The 21,287-nt window shown below is 46.2% G+C and overlaps 1 protein-coding gene across 1 annotated transcript; it reads left to right on the top strand.

The window, feature by feature from the left end:
- Positions 1-707: 707 nt before the first annotated feature.
- On the top strand, positions 708-15,069 carry TPST1 (tyrosylprotein sulfotransferase 1). The gene is made up of 6 exons (XM_015413643.1): positions 708-738; positions 2,103-3,051; positions 7,802-8,000; positions 10,180-10,230; positions 13,082-13,130; positions 14,335-15,069. Exons 2-5 carry the CDS (start codon positions 2,207-2,209, stop codon positions 13,097-13,099), a joined length of 1,113 nt encoding a protein of 370 aa, XP_015269129.1. The 5' UTR covers positions 708-738; positions 2,103-2,206; the 3' UTR covers positions 13,100-13,130; positions 14,335-15,069.
- Positions 15,070-21,287: the final 6,218 nt, after the last annotated feature.

The following is a 21,287-nucleotide window of genomic DNA, read 5'->3' as shown; positions in this document are numbered from 1 at the left end:
CCTGCTGAAATACACCAAGGGTCCAGGTAGCCCTGCATCCTGCCTAACAGTGGCCGGTCTTACCTGGAGCAGTATCATTCTGCTCTGCTGTGCTGTGCCTCTTTAGGAGAGTTATAGGCGATGTGGAAGACCTCTCCTAGAGTTCGACTGTGGAAGACCTTGGAGAGCTGCTACTGGTCTGAGTAGACCATACTGGCTTTGATGAACGGATTGTGTGATGCAGTGTAAGGCCACTCCATGTACTCAAAACTTGGCTTTGCCGAATGGCTTTTTTAAAAAATGGAGGCCTGAGAAAAGATGAATCACTCTTCGAGAACAGCTCTCAAGGTCCCTTTTGTTGCTGAAGCAACACCTATGTGCAAGCTTTGTGTCATGCTTTACTCAGGCACGCACACCTTCTAGGAAAAGGAACGGAATTTGACCTACACCCATCAATAGATCTTGAAACACATCTGGCCCCACAGAAGCCACAGTTAATGTTGGTTTTCCCTCTGACTTTGTAGGCAGGCTTGTCGAGAGGCTCTCGATAGTTGTGAAGCAGCCCAGGGGAAAAGAGAAGTCCTCTTATTTGGGCAGTTTAGGTGGTTTCACCCTTTACGTTTCTAATCTGTGGTCGTTGCTGCCTAGGAGAGCCGGGTCCTCTGACGATCCTCCAGATAAAGAACGCAGCCCTCTGTCTGGAACCAAATGTGCTCTGCTGTATTTGGTTTTAGTTCTAGCCACAACCTGCAACAGAAGGTAATGTTTTCGTGCAAAATGAGGAGTTGGTTGGGATTTTGCTGTACAGTTTTTAGAATCTACTGACTTGTGTTGTCTCACGGTCATATATTTTGTCTTTATCTTGGTTGTTGGGCTAATTTCTTCCTTTTGGGTTCTCATTACCACTAAAAAAACCCAGCTTAGAGTTGGTATAATGTTTTCTAACTCATTGCAGAGGGAAATTCTTTTCCCAGCCTTTAATCTTGTGACATTGTTATGGGTCGGCAGAAAAATGAGTATGTTAGATTCTGCTTGTTCTCTTTAATTTTGATCTCTGATGAATAATGTGTGTTGAGGCTGAGGGTAACGGTGTTTTGAGATCCGTTTGAACCTTGAAAATGAGGCTCTTGTCACAGATCCAGAGTGCCTGCATGATGCCAGAGAGTTGCCACAGGGAAAGCCAACTGACTGGGCATGAAGGAAACAGCCCTGCTTCTGAGCCTGTATGTAGGAGTGACAATCATTGTATAAAACAAGCAAAAAAAAAAGAAAAAAAGAACGATGTAGCTTGCTTCCTGTTTCTTATTTATTTATTTATTTATTCGATTTGCTATCCCGCCCTAACCCCTAAGGGTCTCTGGGCGGCTTACAGAGGGTGCTAATCACATTTACAGAATCTAACCTAGGGCCACAGACATACAGGGGTGGTGACTACCCTACCAGGCACCCCTTTTTTTTTCTTGATACCCTTAGTGCAGGATGAGAAGACACCCTGGATAAGGCCATAGGCGCGTCTCCCCCAGCTTCCAGTTTCCAAAAGCTGCCCATCAGACACATCCCAAGAAGCTCATAAGCAGGGCAGGAAGACAACAGCTCTCTCCTGTTGTTTGCTTCCAGCAAGTGGTATTCAGAGGTACACTGCCTCTGACTGTGGAGGCTCTATCTATTTAGCTTACATGGCATCCCAATGCTGCCTCCTTCCGGAGTATGCCCCCACAGCAAATGAGCAGCGAAATTTGATTCCAGCTTTTGGCTGGTGAGCCCCTTAACAGGTCAGTAACCAGTTTGGTGTAGTGGTTAAGTGTGCGGACTCTAATCTGGGAGAACCGGGTTTGATTCCCCACTCCTCCACTCGCACCTGCTGATGTGACCTTGGGTTAGTCACAAGCTCTGGCACAGTTGTCCTTGAAAAAGAGCAGTTTGTGTCAGAGTTCTCTCAGCCCCACCCACCTCACAGGGTGTCTGTTGTGGGGAGGGGAAGGGAAAGGAGTTTGTAAGCCGCTCTGAGACTCCAAGTGAAGAGCGGGGTATAAATCCAATCTCCTCCTCCTCCTCTTCTTCTTCTTCTTCTTCTTTTGTAGTAGTCCAGATGTGACTTAATTTTCCTCCCTCTCCTCCAGTAGGTCTGGATCTTTCTGGACCAGGCTCTTTGTGGCATGAAGTGCCGAAACCGATACGGGCGGGGTGATTTGCTTTTTGTGTGGTGAGACAGTAACGTGACCAAAAAATGGTTGGAAAAGTCAAGCAGAATCTGTTGCTGGCATGTTTGGTCATCAGTTCAGTGACCGTCTTCTATCTGGGCCAACACGCCATGGAGTGCCACCATCGGATCGAGGAACGAAGTCAGCCGGCCCGACTGGAGTACTTGAGGGCCACGTCCCGATCTGGCCTGAGTTCGAAAGAAAACGCTACCTTTGCTTATCACAAAGATATGCCTTTAATATTTATTGGCGGGGTGCCCCGAAGCGGCACCACCTTGATGCGGGCGATGCTGGATGCCCACCCGGACATCCGCTGCGGGGAAGAAACCAGGGTGATCCCTCGGATCCTGGCGGTCAAACAGATGTGGGCTCGGTCGAGCAAGGAGAAGATCCGTCTGGATGAGGCTGGTGTGACGGATGAGGTTTTAGACTCGGCCATGCAGGCCTTCTTGCTGGAAATTATTGTGAAGCACGGGGAGCCGGCTCCTTACCTGTGCAACAAGGACCCCTTTGCTCTCAAGTCCTTGACTTATCTTGCCCGCATTTTCCCCAATGCCAAGTTTCTTTTGATGGTACGGGACGGCCGGGCGTCCGTCCACTCCATGATCTCTAGGAAGGTCACCATTGCTGGGTTTGACCTCAACAGTTACAGGGACTGCTTGACTAAGTGGAATCGGGCTATCGAGACCATGTACAACCAGTGTGTGGAGGCCGGATCAGACCGCTGCATGTTGGTTCATTATGAACAACTTGTCTTGCACCCGGAGAGGTGGATGAGGACTCTACTGAAGTTCCTTCGCATCCCGTGGAATCCTGCTGTTCTGCATCATGAAGAGATGATTGGGAAGGCTGGTGGTGTGTCTCTTTCCAAGTGAGTAGACTTCTGGTGTGTGTGTGTGTGTGTGGGGGAAACCAAAGGGAAATCTTAGGGTGTCCTTATGCTACCTGGTATGATGCAGTGGATGGACATCCTCCCAATTAATCAGCTAGAAGAGCTCCCAAACTGCAGGCAATTAAACAATTGAAGACTCCTGTGAATCCAAACTGAGGAGGCTGTCTGTTGCATCTCTGTATGCTTACTGTTCTGGCCTCTCCTTTTTAGCAGCCTCCGTTTCAGGAGACTAATTCTACTGCATCTCCACATTGGCAGTGGTTGGGCTCCTCGGTTGTGCCCGATGCCAAGGAAGTGGAATGACCAGCTCTAAGAAGATGTGTCCTGTTGTGCCTCTGTATGAGCAGCTGCTAGGTGATTCATGCAGAAACACAAACGGTGGGCTATTCTATCTCCCTTTATAAAGCAGATCTCTTTGGGTGCAGGAGTAAAGAGTAACTCCAGTTTTAGTTCGAGGGGGGGGGAGTACATCTCTGTGTCGTTTCAGAAATGCTGCTTTAGTGTTTAAAGATTGTGTATCATTACACATTTCTGAGCAAGGTTTATTATAATCACTTATAAAATCCCCCCTCCCCTTGTTCATGTACAGTATTACTTTTGGTCATTAATCTTCAGATGAAAACTTGATGTACTTTAGAGAGAGCTCCAAATAACTGCCAACTTCTGCTAGATTAGAGACAGATCCCAACAGCTGCTAGTTAAAGTGGTGGAGACGGCTCTGTTCCTTTTACAAGCTCTTTCACCCCACGGTATCTTCTTCCAGCTGGAGAGCTTTCTTTTTGCACCAAGTGGGGTCTAAATTGTCCTGACCTGACCTCATCAGATCTTGGATCTCCCTTGGTTAGTCTTTGAAAGGGAGACCACCAAGGAAGTCCAGGATGGAGAGGTGCAGGCAGGCAATGGCAAACCACCTCTGAACAGCCTCTTCCCTCGAAAACCCCAGGGAGTTGCCATTAACTCAGCTGTGACTTGACAGCAAGATAACACCCCCCCCCAAACAGTCGAAATTAATGGATGCCGCAATCCCAGACAGTGTTGCATCATTCTAAACCTGAGTTAGGGTATAACTCTGTTTAAGATGCACTGTGAGCCTGCACAATACCTCCTTTATTCCCCTTTAAGATCATTGCAGATTGCTGTGTGTCAGGCTTTTCCATCATGCCTTCTTTTTTCTCTCTCCCCCGTTTCTTTTTTTGGGGGAGGGTAACATTGGGCCTGAGGGAGACTTCTGTTAAACTCCAAAGCTGGTGTTTTTTGGGGGGGGGGGGGGGCTAACTTTGTAACTTGGTACCAATTGTGGCTCTCCTGGTTCTGAGTCTGGCTGGGCCCCTCTCCTGGCAGGGCTACTTGTCTTCTGCTGACTTCAGCTGTTCTGCACGCAGGCTGTGCGACGTGGGGGAACGGGACAGGATCCAGACGGGAAGACGGCGCCTGCTCCCTTCCCTCCTCCTCATTCCATCGGGTCGATCGCTCCCTCTCTTATGAAACTATTTAAAAGCTAAAGATGCTCGCACGGCAATTTGCTGTTTACTTGGGTCCTAGAAACGCAGCAGAATCATGGTCCTCCATCTGTTGTATAACCACCCAGTAGACTGCTGAGCGTTTGAGGTCAAGGGCTCTCTCTTTTCCCCCTTCTCTGCCTCCTCGGGATGGTTCGGTTTTAACCTAAGGCGACGATGTCCAAAGGGAGGCTGTGAGCCAAGGCTTTGGCAAGGTGCTCAGAGAAGCACGAGACGTCTGTGGATCGAAGTCACTGCCAACGTGGCTGTCAGGAGGGAAGTGGTGAAGCAGAGGGCCAAGCCGCAAGGAAGGTTCGAGGCGCCCTGGCATTGCCCCCCCCTTCACTGGAAACAGCTGTTTGGCTGCCGCAGCCCGCAAAGAAATATTAGCCCTCTGCAGGCCTTTGGGCCAGGTTTCTCCCTTCCTTACTGGCAGCGGAGCCCAACTCAGGACGGCTTGCTCTGTGTGGGGGTTTCCTGCAGTCCCCCCTCCCCTCCCTGTTTAAACATCCCCTCTTTTTGCATCTCAGAGAGAGGGAAGGCCTTGGGGAAGCTGAGCTCCTGGAGTCTGGCCTGCCCTTTCTGCAAGAGATCAATTTTATTATTTATAGAATTCATTCAGACCCTGCCTTTCTCCCCAAGGGGGACCCAAAGTGGTTACATCATTCCCCTCTCCCCCATTTTGTCCTTACAACAACCCTGAGAGGTGCGTTAGGCTAAGAGAATGGGGACTGGCTTAGGTCACCCAGTGAGTTTCCATGGCACGGAGGGGGATTCGAACCTGGGTCTCCCAGATACTAGTCTGACACTCTTAACCACCATACCACACTGGCTCTGGATTGATTATGGCGTGTGTGTTAATCCAGCTTTCTCCTCAAAACAACCCTGTGAGGTAGACTTATCTAAAAGCTTGGCAACACGATGCAGGGAGTTGTGTAAATAAAGGTCTCAGTGTTTATTTTTCTCAAGAAATGAGGCGTTGTCACTCTTTGCCCTGATGGGAATACGTACTTAATTATTTACAAAATTTCTGAGCCCGATCTGAGCCACCAAGGCAGCTAGTGTTTGAAACAAAGCACCATAAAGCCAAAACTCAAATACAGACAGAGACAGCAGTTGAAATTTTAAGTGTGGTCTGCTTGTTCCTGGTTTATTTATTTTTAGCACCGCTGGATGCGGGCAAACGCAGCCAGTATCTGGATAAGCGCTACAGATAAGTTTCTTGTTTAAGCCGCCCTTACTGGTTCCATGCAAATTTATTACCCTGGAGGTGTCCTTTACAGTTTTTTTTCTCCCCCTATTGAGATGTGTACACAGCTTTCTAGTGTTTTCTGAACCCGGCAGTAATAGTGCAATGATAGTGCTCCCACCTGTTTTAACCCAGGGGGCCAAAGCTAGCCAGGCTTATTTTTAAAGAATTGTGCCTGGGTTCCCTGGCCCCTGCTCTGGTTCCTTGCAGCCACACAGCAGCTGTAGTGAATGGTCAAAGAAAAAGATCTCGGAAGGTGCCCTGGTTAGTCTTTGGATGGGAGACCACCAGGGAATACCAGGGTCACGTGCAGTGCTCCCTCTAAGCTGTGGAGTCTTGTGAGCAAAAATTCTACTTTGTGAGCTCCTGGCATTAAAGCTGTGAGCGAGTGATTTGGCTGCTGCATAAAATCAGTCTGCTCTGGAGCCCTCCTTCCTGAGCTGAGACAAAAATGTGTGAGCTGGAGGCTAAAGAACTGTGAGCTGGCTCACACTAACTCAGCTTAGAGGGAACACTGGTCACGTATCAGGCAATGGCAAACCACCTCTGAATGCCTCTTGCCTTGAAAACCTTCCTGGGGTCACTGTAAGTTTGCCGCGAGTTGACAGCATGTTGTGTGTTTGTTTGTGTATTGAATGCAGTTTAATTGCTTCTGAGTTACGGCGACCCTATGAATTAATGACCTCCAAAAAGTTCTGTCCTTAACAGCCTTGCTCAGGTCTTGCAACCTGAAGGTCATCATGGTTTCATTCATTGAGTCAGTCCATCTCACCATGTTGGGTGGGTCTTCTTTCCCCGCTGCCTTCAGCTTTTCCTTCCTTCTGGTCTTTCCCAGTGACTCCTGTCTTCTCACAGTCTAATAGCACTTTATACCAGACATTTGGGCTAAGAACACCACTGGAGGAGGAAGGTTACTGCTTTACTCTGAGCCTTTCTTCTCTGGCTGTGTGGCTGCAGAGCAGAGGGGTCTGAGGAATGCTTAAACATAACCTTGTTTGGCTCCCATCAGCCCACTTAAAGCAAGACAGCATAAAGAAGAAACTTGAAGAAGGGTAACAGTAGAAGTGCCCTGACCTAGATAACCCAGACTAGCCCGATCTTGTCAGATCTCAGAAGCTAAGCAGGGTCAGCCTGGCTAGTATTTGGATAGGAGACCACCAAGGAGGTTGCTATGCAGAGGCAGGCAATGGCAAACCCACCTCTGAATGTCTCTTGCCTTGAAAACCCGACGGGGGGGGGGGTCACCATAAGTCAGCTCTGACTTGACGGGAATTTCCACCAGCCTGGCTAGTATTTGGATGGGAGACCACCAAGGAGGGTGCTATGCAGAGGCAGGCAATGGCAAACCCACCTCTGAATGTCTCTTGCCTTGAAAACCCGACGGGGGGGGGGGTCCGCATAAGTCAGCTCTGACTTGATGGGACTTTCCCCCAGCCTGGCTAGTATTTGGATAGGAGACCACCAAGGAGGGTGCTATGCAGAGGCAGGCAATGGCAAACCCACCTCTGAATGTCTCTTGCCTTGAAAACCCGACGGGGGGGGGGGTCCGCATAAGTCAGCTCTGACTTGATGGGACTTTCCCCCAGCCTGGCTAGTATTTGGATAGGAGACCACCAAGGAGGGTGCTATGCAGAGGCAGGCAATGGCAAACCCACCTCTGAATGTCTCTTGCCTTGAAAACCCGACGGGGGGGGGGTCACCATAAGTCAGCTGTGACTTGATGGGACTTTCCACCACCAACAACAGAAGTAGAGGGAAATGAGTGCAACAGAGAGTGTATAAACCTAGGCTGTCTCAGTTTCATATCGTTCCAGAAATGGTCCCCACCTGCACTTGAATTTCTCCTCCATTTCTTGATGATTTCTTTTGCAGCAAGAGCAAGAAAGATTTCCATCCAGGTCTCCACACTGAGTGAAGTCATATTTCGGCAGCAAGGGCTGTTTCCTCTGAACATTTTAAATCCAGTTTTCTTTCTTTCCAGAGTGGAAAGGTCCACGGATCAAGTCATCAAGCCGGTCAATGTAGAAGCCTTGTCGAAGTGGGTCGGGAAAATCCCGGCCGATGTACTTCAGGACATGCCTGTCATTGCGCCGATGCTGGGGAAACTCGGCTACGATCCCTATGCCAACCCACCAAATTATGGGAAGCCGGATCAGAAAGTTCTTGAAAATACCAGAAGGGTAAAAAAAATAATATATATTTTTTTTGGTTGGATCATTCAGATGCTGTATGTATGTCAAGCTGTCTGGTATATGTAGCGCTTCACAGAACACTATGAACAAAAGACAAGTCTCTGTCCCGAGGACCATACAACCTAAAGGGTGGCAGTGGGAAAGAGGAAACAGCAGGGGTGAGCTATGAGTTTGTAAAACGGGGTAAGACGATTCCAGAGCACCTCATTTCCCAGGAACGGAGGTGTTGGGTGGGAGCAGTTTCTCTCACTGCATATTCCCAACAGCAACCCAGATACAGTTCTTTCTGTGCACCAGATTCCAGATGATACAAGCTGGACCTGTACAACAGGAGTGGGTGAGAGTCTTGCATAGTCTACATATGTCATTTACTAGCATTCTACTAGCAAACTCCCCTTGGTCCATTGATAGCATTTTAAAATTTGCACATCCGAGGTGGCATACTGAGAATCTCTTAATTTATTTTATATTTATTTAACTTTCAGTTTATATACCGCTGTAACCCCGAAGGGTCTCTGAGCGGTTTACAGACAATTTCAGTTACCTATCTAGGGCCACATTATGTAGGGGAGTGACTGCCTACCGGCTCCCAGGCAGCAGAGTCCTGTTGTTATACGGCTCTTCCAGGTGGGCTTTGGATGTTATTAATGTGATGCTGAGTCTGCACTTGGCCTTATAAGGCCATAAGAAGATCTTCACTGGATCAGACAATAATAATTCCCCCTCTCGTCCTTTACAAGAATCCCAGCCAGGTCTAGGCAATCCACTTAAAAGTGGTCAGCAGACCAGTGTTGAGTGGTTGACCCCCACCCCCCCTTCTAGGAGGAGCACCATCTGCCCCAAAAGTCTGGCCCCAGGGAAGAAACAGCGGTGGGGTTATTGCTTCCCCTCCCCCCACTGCTGGAAAGAGTCTCTGTCCTGAGTCAGAGTCCGATGCCCTAAGACTGCAGGCATGAGGAATGAGGTCACCGTATTGTTCTTAATCTATTTTTTTCAAATGCTTTGGAGATAATTGGATTGGAAGCTGGGTAGGCCGGGGAGTAACAACTCTTTTTTAAAAAACACCGTCTGTGCTCCCACGTTTCATAACACACTGGGAATTATGGCTTGCTGGGGATTTAGCTCTTTCTTTAAATATTGGTACTCTGCATTTTTCCTCTGGTCGAGACCGAAAACAGCTTTACAACATCATTCTCCCTTCTTTTTTTATCCTCACGAGAACCCTGTGAGGTTGGAGAGGCTGAGAGTGAGTGAGTTACCTTCGTTCAGTCCGCAGGCCTCCGTGGGAGAGTGAGGGTGGGTGGGTTTGAATGCGGTTCTCCCAAATGCTGGTCCGACACTCTAATTCAGGGGTCCCCGATATGGTCCTTGGGGGCACCATGGCATCCACTGGCACCTTTCCTGGTGTCAAGGGCTTTTAGAAACTGGGCAGGGCTAGGTGGGGTGTTTTCCCAGCAGGGCTTCTGATTGGCTGTGCAGATTAAAAGGCATCCTGTTCAACAGAGCTTCTGCCTGAAACGCTGAAGAGCTACTATTAGAGTTATGGATAACCTGGCTCCATGATATTTGGTGGCTGGCTGCACCTCCTGTGGCCGCCATTTTGTCACTGTGCACACCACACTGTGTCAGGATTCCAAAAACCGCCCGCAGCCTTAAAAAGGTTGGGGGGCCCTGCTCTGGCAAGACACCATGCTGGCTCTCGGGTGGTATAGTCCTGATAATTCATAAAAATGAACACCAAATCTTAGCAAGATCCAAGCCAAGGGGAGTCCCAGGATGCAGGCAGCTGTTTCCAGAGGGTTGCAGACATAGGTGATGCCTCCTGAGATCTTCTGAAGAACCTCCGACTCCAGTTAGGTGGAGGAAAGCCAGGATGAGCTCTTTGCTTTGGGGGAAGATGGGGGTGGTCTCTACGGTGCCCACAGGTGGCACACTGGGGATGATTGCCCTACACAGCTTGCAGAATTCTTCCTAATGTGCTCAGGTCCAAGGAAGAAAACATCCTCTGTGTGTCTCTACTGAAGCATTCAGGTGATCTTTCTCACTGAGAATCCTGTATGAAAAGGCATCTGCCCAATAGAGGAAATAAATACAGGAAAAGGGAAAAAATATGTTTCAATCACTGATGTTTACAAGATTCCTTTTCTTCCCCCTCTCCCACCACCAGGTTTATCAAGGTGAATTCCAGCTTCCGGACTTCCTTAAAGAAATGCCACAGGTAAGGTTGGCACGTTCATAATCTTGCTGCATTGGTCGTTTTCATCATTACCCACCACTTCCATGAGGCAACCCACACATTCCTAGGGAGGACCTTAACTGCCTGTTACCTCTGTTTCCGGGTTCACTTTGGGTCCTGCCAAGCCAAGCACGTGCTGAGAGTTCTGCGTTTGGAGCTCTGAATGATTTATTTTCAAAAATGGCTGTAGTAGCATGAAGAAGGTGGAGCCAAAGATGAGCTTCCTTACAGAGATGTCAGTGAAGGACATTGCCGGAGGGGGGGGGGTCCATGTTGTAAGCTCCGACTAGCCCAACCTGGGTGGATCACGCCAGACCGATCTCAGAAGCTAAGCAATGTCGGCCTTGTTTAGTACTTGGATGGGAAACCACCAGGGAAGTCCAGGGTCACTAAGCCAAAGTAGGCAGAGGCAACCCGTCCTTTGCCTGGAAAACCAAATGGGGTCGCCATAAGTCAGTGCTGACTTGACAGTACTTTCCGTAAACTCTGCCCATGTTATCACTCCATAGATGTTTGTGGAGCTGTGTGAGAATAGCCTTGGGGAAGAGGGGCTCCTACACCACTGTGATCGTAGAAGTATTTGACTCTGAAAGGTACCTCTCCATGGGAAGAAACCCCACGCCAGCTGCATCGAAGAGAAGCTTTGGTGCATTGTGAGAAACGGCTTTGTTTTTCTTGCAGCCCAAGAAGAGAGTAGAAAGGAGGTCTCGTGTCAAGATAAAATGAATAAGGAGCTCCCCAAGTAGAGTAGCTTGTGGTGTCTGTCGCTCCTTTTCCATGCACAAATCCCTTTTGGCTGCAGGCACCCGAGCGCCTACTGATAACCTCTTTTGTGTGTGTGTGTGCGAGTCCATGTGCCCTCTAACATGTGAAGGGGTGGTGTCTCTTCTCTAATTGCTTCGGGAAGCCTGTGTTTGTGGTTCAGCTGGTTGCGTGGAGCTAACTCCTGTATCCATTAAGCTTGGTGCGCTGCTGCCCTTGGCGTACAGCTTGGCTCCAAAGTCTGCGTGCGCACAGCTCATGCCACTCAAGACGTTCTCCCGCTGCCCTGCATTTCCAGTAGAGTTGCCAACCGGTTGGATCAGGTGCAGTTGATCAGCTGTCTGGTTGATCACAATGCAAGACGTGGTGGATTTTTTAAAAAATTTGAGCCAGTGTGAGAATTCTTAGGGTGTTTTTGTTTTTAAATAGATGAGGCAATGGGTTTCTATTTTGGATGGCTTTAAAGCAGATTGGGTTGGATCCACCAGTTCCCCTGTATTGCCGAAGAGCCCCCTCCTGCTGTTCTTTGGGGTCCCCTATCCCTCAGAAACAGCATCTAATGGAGACAATGGGCTGCAGCGGGAGAACAGAGGCAGGAAAGTTCTGTTTATCTGATGGAAAATTCAGGCTGGATCCAACCCATTAGATAGACTCCTAAACAGTCAGTTTCCTTGAGGAGAGGGGAACAGAACCTCCATGTTCAGAGGTAGTATGCCTATGACGACTAGAGGAAAACAGATGATACTCACATAACCTTCATGCCATGCTAGCGGTCAGAGACATCTGGTTGACCTCAGGTAAAAAAACAGAACAGTGTTTTAGGTTCAGCAAGGCAGTACTTAATTCTGTGTAAAGCAGACCCATCGCTAGAGTGGGGTTTTGGGGGCTCTGCCCCCTATCTTAAAAAGGAATTCCCCGCAAGAATTTCTCCTTTAAATGCTTTTTCAATCATTTTTAAGCACTTTTTAAAAGGTGTGCACTCTTTTAAGCAGAATGGGGTACTGTAGTTGACTAATTCCTGCACTGAGCAAGGGGGTTGGAGTAGGTGACCTCTAGGATCCCTTCTAACTGGTCAAAAAACTGGTCTCCTTTAAGAGAGGTTTTTCTGCCTAAGTTTTAGCTTTCTTGACTATAGAAGTCATCACCCCCACCTGCTGGCTTGTTATCAGATTTCCTGCTTAGGCTGGCAAAAGTGATTAACTTGCAGTAGCCGAAAACTATCATTTAAAGTGGTTGACAGCTCACAATTTAAAGATCTATCCTGATAACAGCTTTCTGTTGGCTAAATGGCTTTTCTTTCTGCACTGAGAACTTCAGCCTTACCAGAAAAAAAAATTGTTCTGCAAGCCACAAAATCCTGGCTACAGGCCTGATTTAAAGGAACTTGCATATTATCAAAACCTCAACATCCCTTGCGAGATGTTCAAGGGAGTATGAGAAATCTTGCATTTAAGATCAACTCCTTTCTTTAAAATCCCCATGTGAACCATAACAGCCATTCTAGATAAATTGAAGGGTAGGGGAGTTGCCCTGAACACTTTACCGTAGTTGATTAAAACTGGCACCCACTGTTTAATCAATTAAAGTTTCATTTGGTAGATGTACTGATCAGCGCTTACAGCTCGAATTTATGTTGCCTGTCCTGATTCAAAGACTTGGATACTTTTAAAAGATGGACTACTTTTGGCAAACATTGCAAGAAAGGGTGGACCCTGATAGGTGAGGGGAAAGGACAGAGGCTGTGGGGTTAATGGCCCTGGCACAGGGGGATTCAGATCCATGCAGGGCACTGAAGTGGAAGCAGTGAAAGTTCTACTTAGTGTCCTGTTGGAATCTGTTGTTTTTCCAAGCACTGATTGCACATATTTGTACACAGCCATTAGGACTAGAAACCCTCTTTATTTTTTTTTGAAAAAGAGAGAGCTAAAATGCTGAATTTTGCTCAGTGTTTCCCATACTAAACCTCTGTGAATGATGTCCCCCTTCTGCTTTTGTAATGGAAAAGAATTTATTCTATGGGGCCGTAAGTCTTACCTTTTCAAAAAGCAGTTTTCTTTGTTCCCTTTGGTAGAGTGATGCTGTGAAATAGAAGAACTGGTGAGAATTAACACACACAAATGGTAAGAACATGAAACACCCCATCTTTCAATGCATTCTAAGTTGTAGTGGTCTTTTAATGACAGCTTCTGTGTGTGTGTGTATGTGTTTGCATTACTTTGGACATAATCCTCAGACTGTGGATGCATTTAACTGCTGTCTGTTATTCCGAACATTTAAGAAAACCGTGGTCACTGGTTGATTCTGCAAAAGATAACCTTTCCCTCTTGCCGACAGGAATGTGGCCCAACGGTGCCTTTTGCTTTGGCCAGAGTCCAGCTGGACTTTGCTCAGCCTCCAGAGTGCCAGACCAGAGCATATTTTAGTTTGCCAACTGCTGAGATTGCAATAAGGGGTGCTTGGACACCCTCACTGTTCACGGCTGAATCAAACTGGGATTGAGCAATCTGCCAGGAAGGAGTTGGGTGAGACCCCCCCCCCCCCTTGCCCTCTGGGTAAATGCAAAAGCAGACTCCATGCTAGTGCCATTGGTGAGGACTAGGATCTTGAAAGCTGGGATTCTGTTGGGTTGTTCACATGAAACTGCCTTATACTGAATCAGACCCTTGGTCCATCAGTGTTGTCTACTCAGCCTGGCAGCTGCTCTCCAAGGGCTCAGGCAGAGGTCTTTCATATTACCTACTGCCAGATCTTTTAACTGGAGATACCAGGGATTGAACCTGGGACCTTCTTCTTGGGATAACACCTTTGGGAGGGTGCCACAGTTCCATTGTGGAACACCTGTACATAGATGATCTCAGGTTTGATCTCTGGCACCTCTACTTGAAAGGAGATTGGCTAGCGCTATTGGGGAAGATCTCTCAGTTGCCTGGGAGATTAGGTTCTCTGCTTGGGAACTTGGATACCCAGTGTTAGTCGAATGAGACATCACCAGTCTAGGTGAATTAATTTAATAAATGAATGGACTGACTTGGTCTGAGGCGCCTGTACTATAAGGCAGGATGGATTTGGGTTTCTTTTTAAAGGAAGCGGAATGGGAAACAAAGAGATGAGGCCCACAAGGCAAAAGGCTTTTGTGTTTTTTCTGACTCGGGCAACAGATATTGATGAGGATAAATCAGCACCGCATTTTAAGTCACAATCCCATTAGCACAAAATTGTGCAAGAGGTTCATCACTCTACTTCTGCCTCTGTTTAGCTCCTGAACCTTCTGTCTACTCTTGAGTAGCGTGTACTTAACAGTTTTCTTTTTTCTCTTTTGGTTAGGGATGCTGGCTTGCTTTTTTGTTAAAGCAAAGTGCTGTGCTGAGATCTACAAAGAACACGGCGAGCTGCTTGCCTCACTCGGGAGTATTTTCCTGTTCCATACTGTGGTCTTTTTAAAAAATTGTTTTTTGAGCACCTGTAAATCGCTGTGGCTCAGCCCTTGTGCCACTGTCTCCAGAGAAGCCCCACTGAAGAGCTGGAGATGTTTTGTGTGAGTGCTTCCAGGGCCCAGGCATCGGGGGGGGACAACAACAATCCAGTGGAAAATTTCCTCCTGAGCAAACCCCATTGAAGCAAGCGAGAGAACATGGCGCATAGCTTCCTTTCATCTCTGTGACACTTGCCCAGGTGACGTTGCTGGAGGACCATGTCCAAAGTTACGCACTTCCTCATACCTGATATTGGAAATCCAGCACTATTCCAAGCTTACCACTGTTTTTTTAATATGATAGGACAGTGTTCTGGCTGGGCTAGAGATAACTGTCCTGGCTCTCTCACCTGTTGCTTTTTAAATTTTCCAATTGCATTTTCAACACTGATTTGAGATTTTGAATATGTAAAAGTCTCAGAAAGCTGGATCTGTTCTTGCTGCAAGATATTTGACCCTGGCGCATTCATCCTAACATGTGAGCAATTGGCTGTAATCACACTGCGTGCATGTCCGTTTATCTGGGTGAACCCAAAAAGTAATTGACACGTGGAATTCACTGCCTCAGGAAGCATTGACAGCTTCAAGAAGGGACTGGATAAACATATGGAGCGGAGGTCCATCAGTGACTATTAGCTACATGGTATAGATGGAACACTGTGTCTGGTGCAGTGATGCTCTGTATTCTTGGTGCTTGGGGGGTAACTGTGCAAGGGCTTCTGGAGTTCTGGCCCCACTGGTGGACCTCTTGATGGCCCCTGGGTTTTGGCCACTGTGTGACACAGAGTGTTGGACTGGATGGACCACTGGCCTGATCCGCATGGCTTCTCTTATGTTCTTATGTCATCACCAGAGGGTGATTAAGAAGGAAATCCCGGTCTGTCTCTACATGGATGTTTTGCTTCGTCTTGATTTCCTTACAGAGCACTGTTTTGGGGAGCATTCACAGGACATTGTGTCTTCTATTTATCCTGCTTTTATATTTTCCCACTTTGGTTTGGAATGATCTTTTTGGAAAGATACTGTGCATGCTATGTGGATAGAAAATGGCCATTTTTATAGGTCCTGCACACATGGACACTGTTTTTTTTACGTTGGACCCCGTGGCTGCTATTTTCCCACCAGACGAGATCATTTTTAAAGAAAATTGGGGATTGTTAGATTACTGTATTATTGTAACCCTGTATTGGAACAGTGCATTTTTCTCCACCTTTCTCTTTTTTGGAAAAAAAAGGACGTCTCTAGATGCTTTCATTGCACAGAGTTATAAGGGGAAAAGTGCAAATGACATTTTCTCTTATGTCCGCAATTGAAAGTGTTCGGGACTTTTACAAAAATGAAAGCTGGGAACTAGTACATTGTTGCATTACATCATTAGAATGTTATTAGATTATTAGAATGTTATAACAATCTAGCTCTTTCTGATGTTTTTTAAAGGCCTAAAAAGCCCTCTGGTAGCAGACAGGAAAATAGCAGCTGCAGAAGGCTTGGGCATCTGAAGTGTGGGGAAAACATCCATGTGGATGCTCCGTTGCCACTCTAAGTGCAACAGTGAGAGGAGCCACACAGAAAATCATCTCCATGTGAACACAGCCCTGTATTCCATCCAGTGATAGACATTAACAGTGGTGATTGTGTATCCGTAAACTGTGAGAGAATACAGGCATGGGCTGGATCCAGCAAAGACCTGTAGTATAACCCTGAGTGACTGGGGTCTTCTCTCTTAATGCTTTGCAGTATCTTTTTCCATTCATGACTCATCCAGCAGATTAACCAGGAAGCAGCAGTATGCTTACTCCTGCGTGTTTATTGCATTTCTTTGACCAAGGTGATTTTTTATTAATTTTATGCAGAAGGATTTCTGTTCCTGGTTTTTTTTCTTTCTAGTTTTATTGCCATGTGAAAATGTCCTGGCTCTTAATTATTTTAAAAAAGCGGAATGATTTCTGAGATGCAGAGAAATGACTTGTATGTTTACAATTCAACAACCTTTTGTATTTTATTTTTCAAAATAAATGCTTTAAATGTGGACGTCTTATAGTCTGAATGATTTGGAAGAGTATATATTTAATATAGTTTGTGCATTGGGGCAAATGAAAAACAAATTCAGCTGTACCACTCAAACAAAAGAGTTAATGAGACATGCAATTATCAGAGGAGGTAGAGAGCTAGGTTTTTTTTTTAATTCCCCACCACCACTGCAAGGGGAATAAATTCTTATGGGGAGGGGCTCACCCTCCCACCTACTCCTGCAGCCCAGGCAAGCACTTGGGCACTTCCACAGCTAAGGACACCTCCATGCCACCCTGGCTAAAATCCTGCCTACACCATTTTATTGCTATGACATCATGCAAAGGATAAAACAAGAATGATACGTAGCATTTATACAGAACATCCAGCAGTTCAAGGGAGGCCAGTATAATTAACTTTCATATTACCAGTGGAGCAAAGAGTCAGAAGCAAGTGGTTTGCCTAGTGAGCTTGTGCCATAAGTGAGATTTGAACCAGCGACTTCCTGGATAGCGAAGTGGGAGGTACAGCAACTACCAGAGCCTTTAAACAGCATCAGATACAAAGTGCTAGATGTATAAGTCTGTCTAGCAGGAACTATTCTTTCAGAATTGTTGGGGGTAGCGGTTCCTACCTAGAGAGCAGCTGGTTCACCCTGGGAGTAAGCGAAAAGGACAGTGTCTCAGGGTGGGGACCTAGGATGACCATGGGATTTTTTCCAAGCTCCCGGACGGTGTCCGTTTCTCCCAGATCACATCCTTATCTCAGCCACTCTGTTCAGAGGACAAAACCATATAAGATGTACCTATGGATAAGTGTTGGGTGAATAGAGCCTCCATGTTCAGAGGCAATATGCCTTTGAATACCCAGGGACAGGTGACTCCACTCTGCAGGGGAGTGTCTCCCGCCGCTCCCCTGTGCGGATCATAGAATCATAGATTTGGAAAGGACTTCCAGGGTCATCTCGCCCAACCCTCTGAACAATGCAGGAAATTCACAAATACTCCCCCTACACACCCTCAGCGACCCCTGCTCCATGCCCAGAAGATGGCAAAAAACCCCAAACACCTCTCCAGGATCCCTGGTCAAACTGGCCTGGAGAAAAATTGCTGCCTGACCCAAAGTAACATGCTTCTGTGATGTTGGAAATCCAGCACTGGTCCTTCCAAGCTCACCACTGTTTTTTAAAATGTCAGGACAGATGGCATTCTGGCTGGGCTAGGGATAACTCTTCTGGCTCTCTCGCCCGGTGTTTTTAAAATTTTCAGAACTGACTTAAGACGTGTAAAGTCTCACAAAGTGGATCTGCTCTTGCTGCAAGATATTTGACCCTAGTGCATTGATCCTAAAATGTAAGCATCTAGCTGTAAACACACTGTTTACACGTGGGTTTATCTGGGCGCATCCCTGCCAAGCACACAACTGGTCATCACTAGATGGTGATGAATAAGGAAAGGAGGCCTGGTCTGTTTCTACACAGATGTTTTGCTTTGCCTTGGCTTCCTTTCAGAGTACTGTTTTGGGGAGCATTCACATTATATTGTGTACTCTACTTATCCTGCTTTTATGTTTTCCACCACTTTGGTTTGAAATGACCTGTTTGGAAAGTTACCATGGATGCCATTTGGACACAAAGATTAAAGCTGTCATAGGTCCAGCCCATGAGGGCACCATTTTCTTTACCTCTAAACCCCATGGCTGCTATTTTGCCACTAAACTAGAAGTTTTTTTTTAAAAGGGACTTGATTACTATACTATTGTAACCCTCTATTGCAACAATGTACTACTTTCCACCCTTCTCTTTTTAAAAAAAGCTAGTCTCCATCCTCTTCATTGTGGAGTTATAAGGGGGAAAGTACAAGTGACATTTTCTCTTATCTCTGCAACTGAACGTGCTAGGGATTTTTTGAAATGAAATCTGGGAACTAGTACATTGCTATAAGGTTCTAATGATATACTGCAACAATCTAGCTCTTTAAAGTTTTTTTAAAGGCCCTCAAAGCCCTCTGGTGTCAGGGAGGAAAACAGCAGCAACAGAAGACTTGGGCAAGATGTGTGGGGGAAACTTCCATGTGGATGCTCTGTTGCCGCTGCAAGTGCAGCAGTGATAAGAGCTATGCAGAAAATCATCTCCATGTGGACATAGCCCTGGATTTCATCCACTGATAAATATTAACAGTGGTGACTGTGTACTGGTAACCTGTGAGACAATACAGGTGTGGGCTGGATCCAGCAAAGACCTGTAGCGTACAACCCTGAGTGACTGGGGTTTTCTCAACACTTTGCAGTATATTTTCCCATTCATGACTCCTCCAGATTAGTCACTATGCAGCTGATTTTTAAAAATTTTATGGAGAAAAATTTCTGTGCCTGGGGTCTTCACCCCCAGTTTTATTGACATGTGACCTGGCTCTTAATTATTTAAAACAATTAATTTAATTATTTTTCAAAAGAGGGATGATTTCTGAGATGCAGAGAAATGACTTGTATGTTTACAATTCAACAGTCTTTTGTGTTTTATTTTTCAAAATAAATGCTTTACATGTGGATGTCTTTAACCTGAATGACTTGGATGAGCACGGTGATGGATGGCAATTAGTTGGGAATTTAGTGTGACTAAGACTGCTGGATGAAAACATCAAAATGTTGTCTAAAATCAAATGATACGATGAATATGGGGAGTGGACTGTTCCCTGGAAGGCCAGATACTGAAGCTGAAGCTCAAATACTTTGGCCACCAAATGAGAAGGGAGCACTCACTGGAAAAGACCCTGCTGCTGAGAATGATTGAAGGTAAAATAAGGGACAGCAAAGGATGAGATGGGTAGACAGTGTTATAAATGCAACAAACATGAAATTAAGCAAACTCTGGTGGACAACAGAAGACAGGAGAGCCTGGCATGATGTGGTCCATGGGGTCACAAAGAGTTGGACTTGATTGTGCGGCTGAATAACAACAACCACCCATAGTACTGAGCTCTGGGAGTTGGGAGATGCCCTACCATGCCGATCCTTGAGATCCTCTGTGACGCAGTGCTGTACCTGAATCGCTCTGGATTACTGGGCTCTTAGATCTTCTCCATGCTGCCAGAGATAAACTGAGCTTCGAGAAACTGCATCTGCTGACCAGTGTTCCCTCTAAGCTGAGTTAATGTGAGCTAGCTCAGTTTTTTTAGCCTCCAGCTCATACGTTTTTGTCTTCGCGCAGGAAGGATGGCTCCAGAGCCAACTAATTTATGCAGTAGTCGAATCGCTCGCTCACAACTTTAATGCCAGTAGCTCACAAAGCAGAATTTTTGCTCACAAGACTCCACAGCTTAGCGGGAACATTGCTGCCGACATTTCCTTTTCTCTGTACCTATTAGAGGACCAGATATCCTAATCTGAAGGCTTGTGATAAAGGACATTTCTGTCAAGTGACAATTGTCTACTTTGGATTACTTGTTGCTTCTTCTGTCTTTAGTGTGCCAGTTTAGAATACTGCCAGTCTCTGATTAAATCCCTCCTCAGCCATGAGACTCTTGCACCAAGAACTATCTTCTAGCCTAATTTACCTCACAGAGATGTTGTAAAGTGGGAATAACACCATGTGTTCAGCCTCTGAGTTTCTGATAGGAAGGGTGGGAATAGAGATGTGATTCACAATATCTCTGTTCCAATTGTCTGACATACCATTTCGTACAACATACAACTAAGCTGAGGAATTCACTGGAGGAAGATGTAACAATGGGCATCGGTTACGTTAGACAAATTCATGGAGGAAGAAATATCCAGCAATGGTTATTGGCTCTGATGACTAAATGGAACCTCCAGGTTCAGGAACAGTATACCTCTGAAATAGCAGTTGCTGGGGGACAACAGGAAAGAAAAACTCTCATGGCTTGGCTTGTGGGCTTCCCAAAGGCATCTGGGTGGCTACTGAGGGAAGCAGGCGATGAACCCTTTGGTCTGGTCCAGCAGGGCTCTTGTATTCTTAAAATATTCCATGTGTTCAACTGCTAATGTCTACACAGAGAATAGTTGGCCAAAGAGCACACAAAAGAAATAGCAGTTTTGGGAACAAAAGTGCAGGGCTACCTCCTAGTGTCAGGATGAAGTACTGTTTTGCAAATGTTAGATTGCATTAATTTAGATATAATCTGGATGTGTTTTCTGGTCACTTCTCAGCATAACTGGGGGTGGGGAATGGCAATACTGATTACTAGATATGGGCCTTGTGTTTCCGTAACAGTCCCTGAGATGATGTAGTTGCCCACCTTCTTTCCTGCTTTAACTTTGTACCATAAAAAGAGGTGAGACTGTGTGGTGATTGATGATGGAGTGGACAGAAACAGCAGCTGCATCTCTCTTGCTAGGTCCCGAGTACCCTGCCTGTGACAGCTGAAACTGAACCTCCATGCTGAGAAGCAATCTAACTCTGAGAAAAGGAAACAAGGAAGAGACTGCTAGCTGACAAGCAGCAGCTAACGTCTAGCACTGTTTTGCTTATCCCCAGCATGTAGTATTCAGAAACATACAGTGTTTGAATATGAAGATTCTATTTAGCCATCCTAGACAGCTGTTGATGATAGACTTAGCCTTCACAAATTTGTTTAGTTTCTTGTAAAAGTCATCCAATTGAGTGGCCACCACCACATCTCATGACAGTGAATTACATATGATAATTATGTCCTGAATAGGAATATAAAAAAATACAGGAGTCACACAACTTGAGCTCAAACTGGGGTGCATAACGTCCTAAACTGGAGCACTAACTGCTTCCTCACATCTTTATCTCCAGTATCTCATATTTTGG

The sequence above is a fragment of the Gekko japonicus genome, unplaced genomic scaffold (assembly GCF_001447785.1).
Source record: "Gekko japonicus isolate JY-2015 unplaced genomic scaffold, Gekko_japonicus_V1.1 scaffold452, whole genome shotgun sequence".
NCBI lineage: Eukaryota > Metazoa > Chordata > Lepidosauria > Squamata > Gekkonidae > Gekko > Gekko japonicus.
The sequence above is the reverse complement of the archived record's forward strand: the minus strand, read 5'-3'. Positions and strand labels throughout refer to the sequence as shown.

Excerpts from the sequence above, each read along its gene's own strand:
- TPST1 (XM_015413643.1), top strand. The coding sequence starts at position 2,207 with ATGGTTGGAAAAGTCAAGCAGAATCTGTTGCTGGCATGTTTGGTCATC. Across the intron at positions 3,052-7,801 it reads GGTGGTGTGTCTCTTTCCAA|AGTGGAAAGGTCCACGGATC; the intron begins GTGAGTAGACTT and ends CTTTCTTTCCAG. Across the intron at positions 8,001-10,179 it reads TTCTTGAAAATACCAGAAGG|GTTTATCAAGGTGAATTCCA; the intron begins GTAAAAAAAATA and ends TCCCACCACCAG.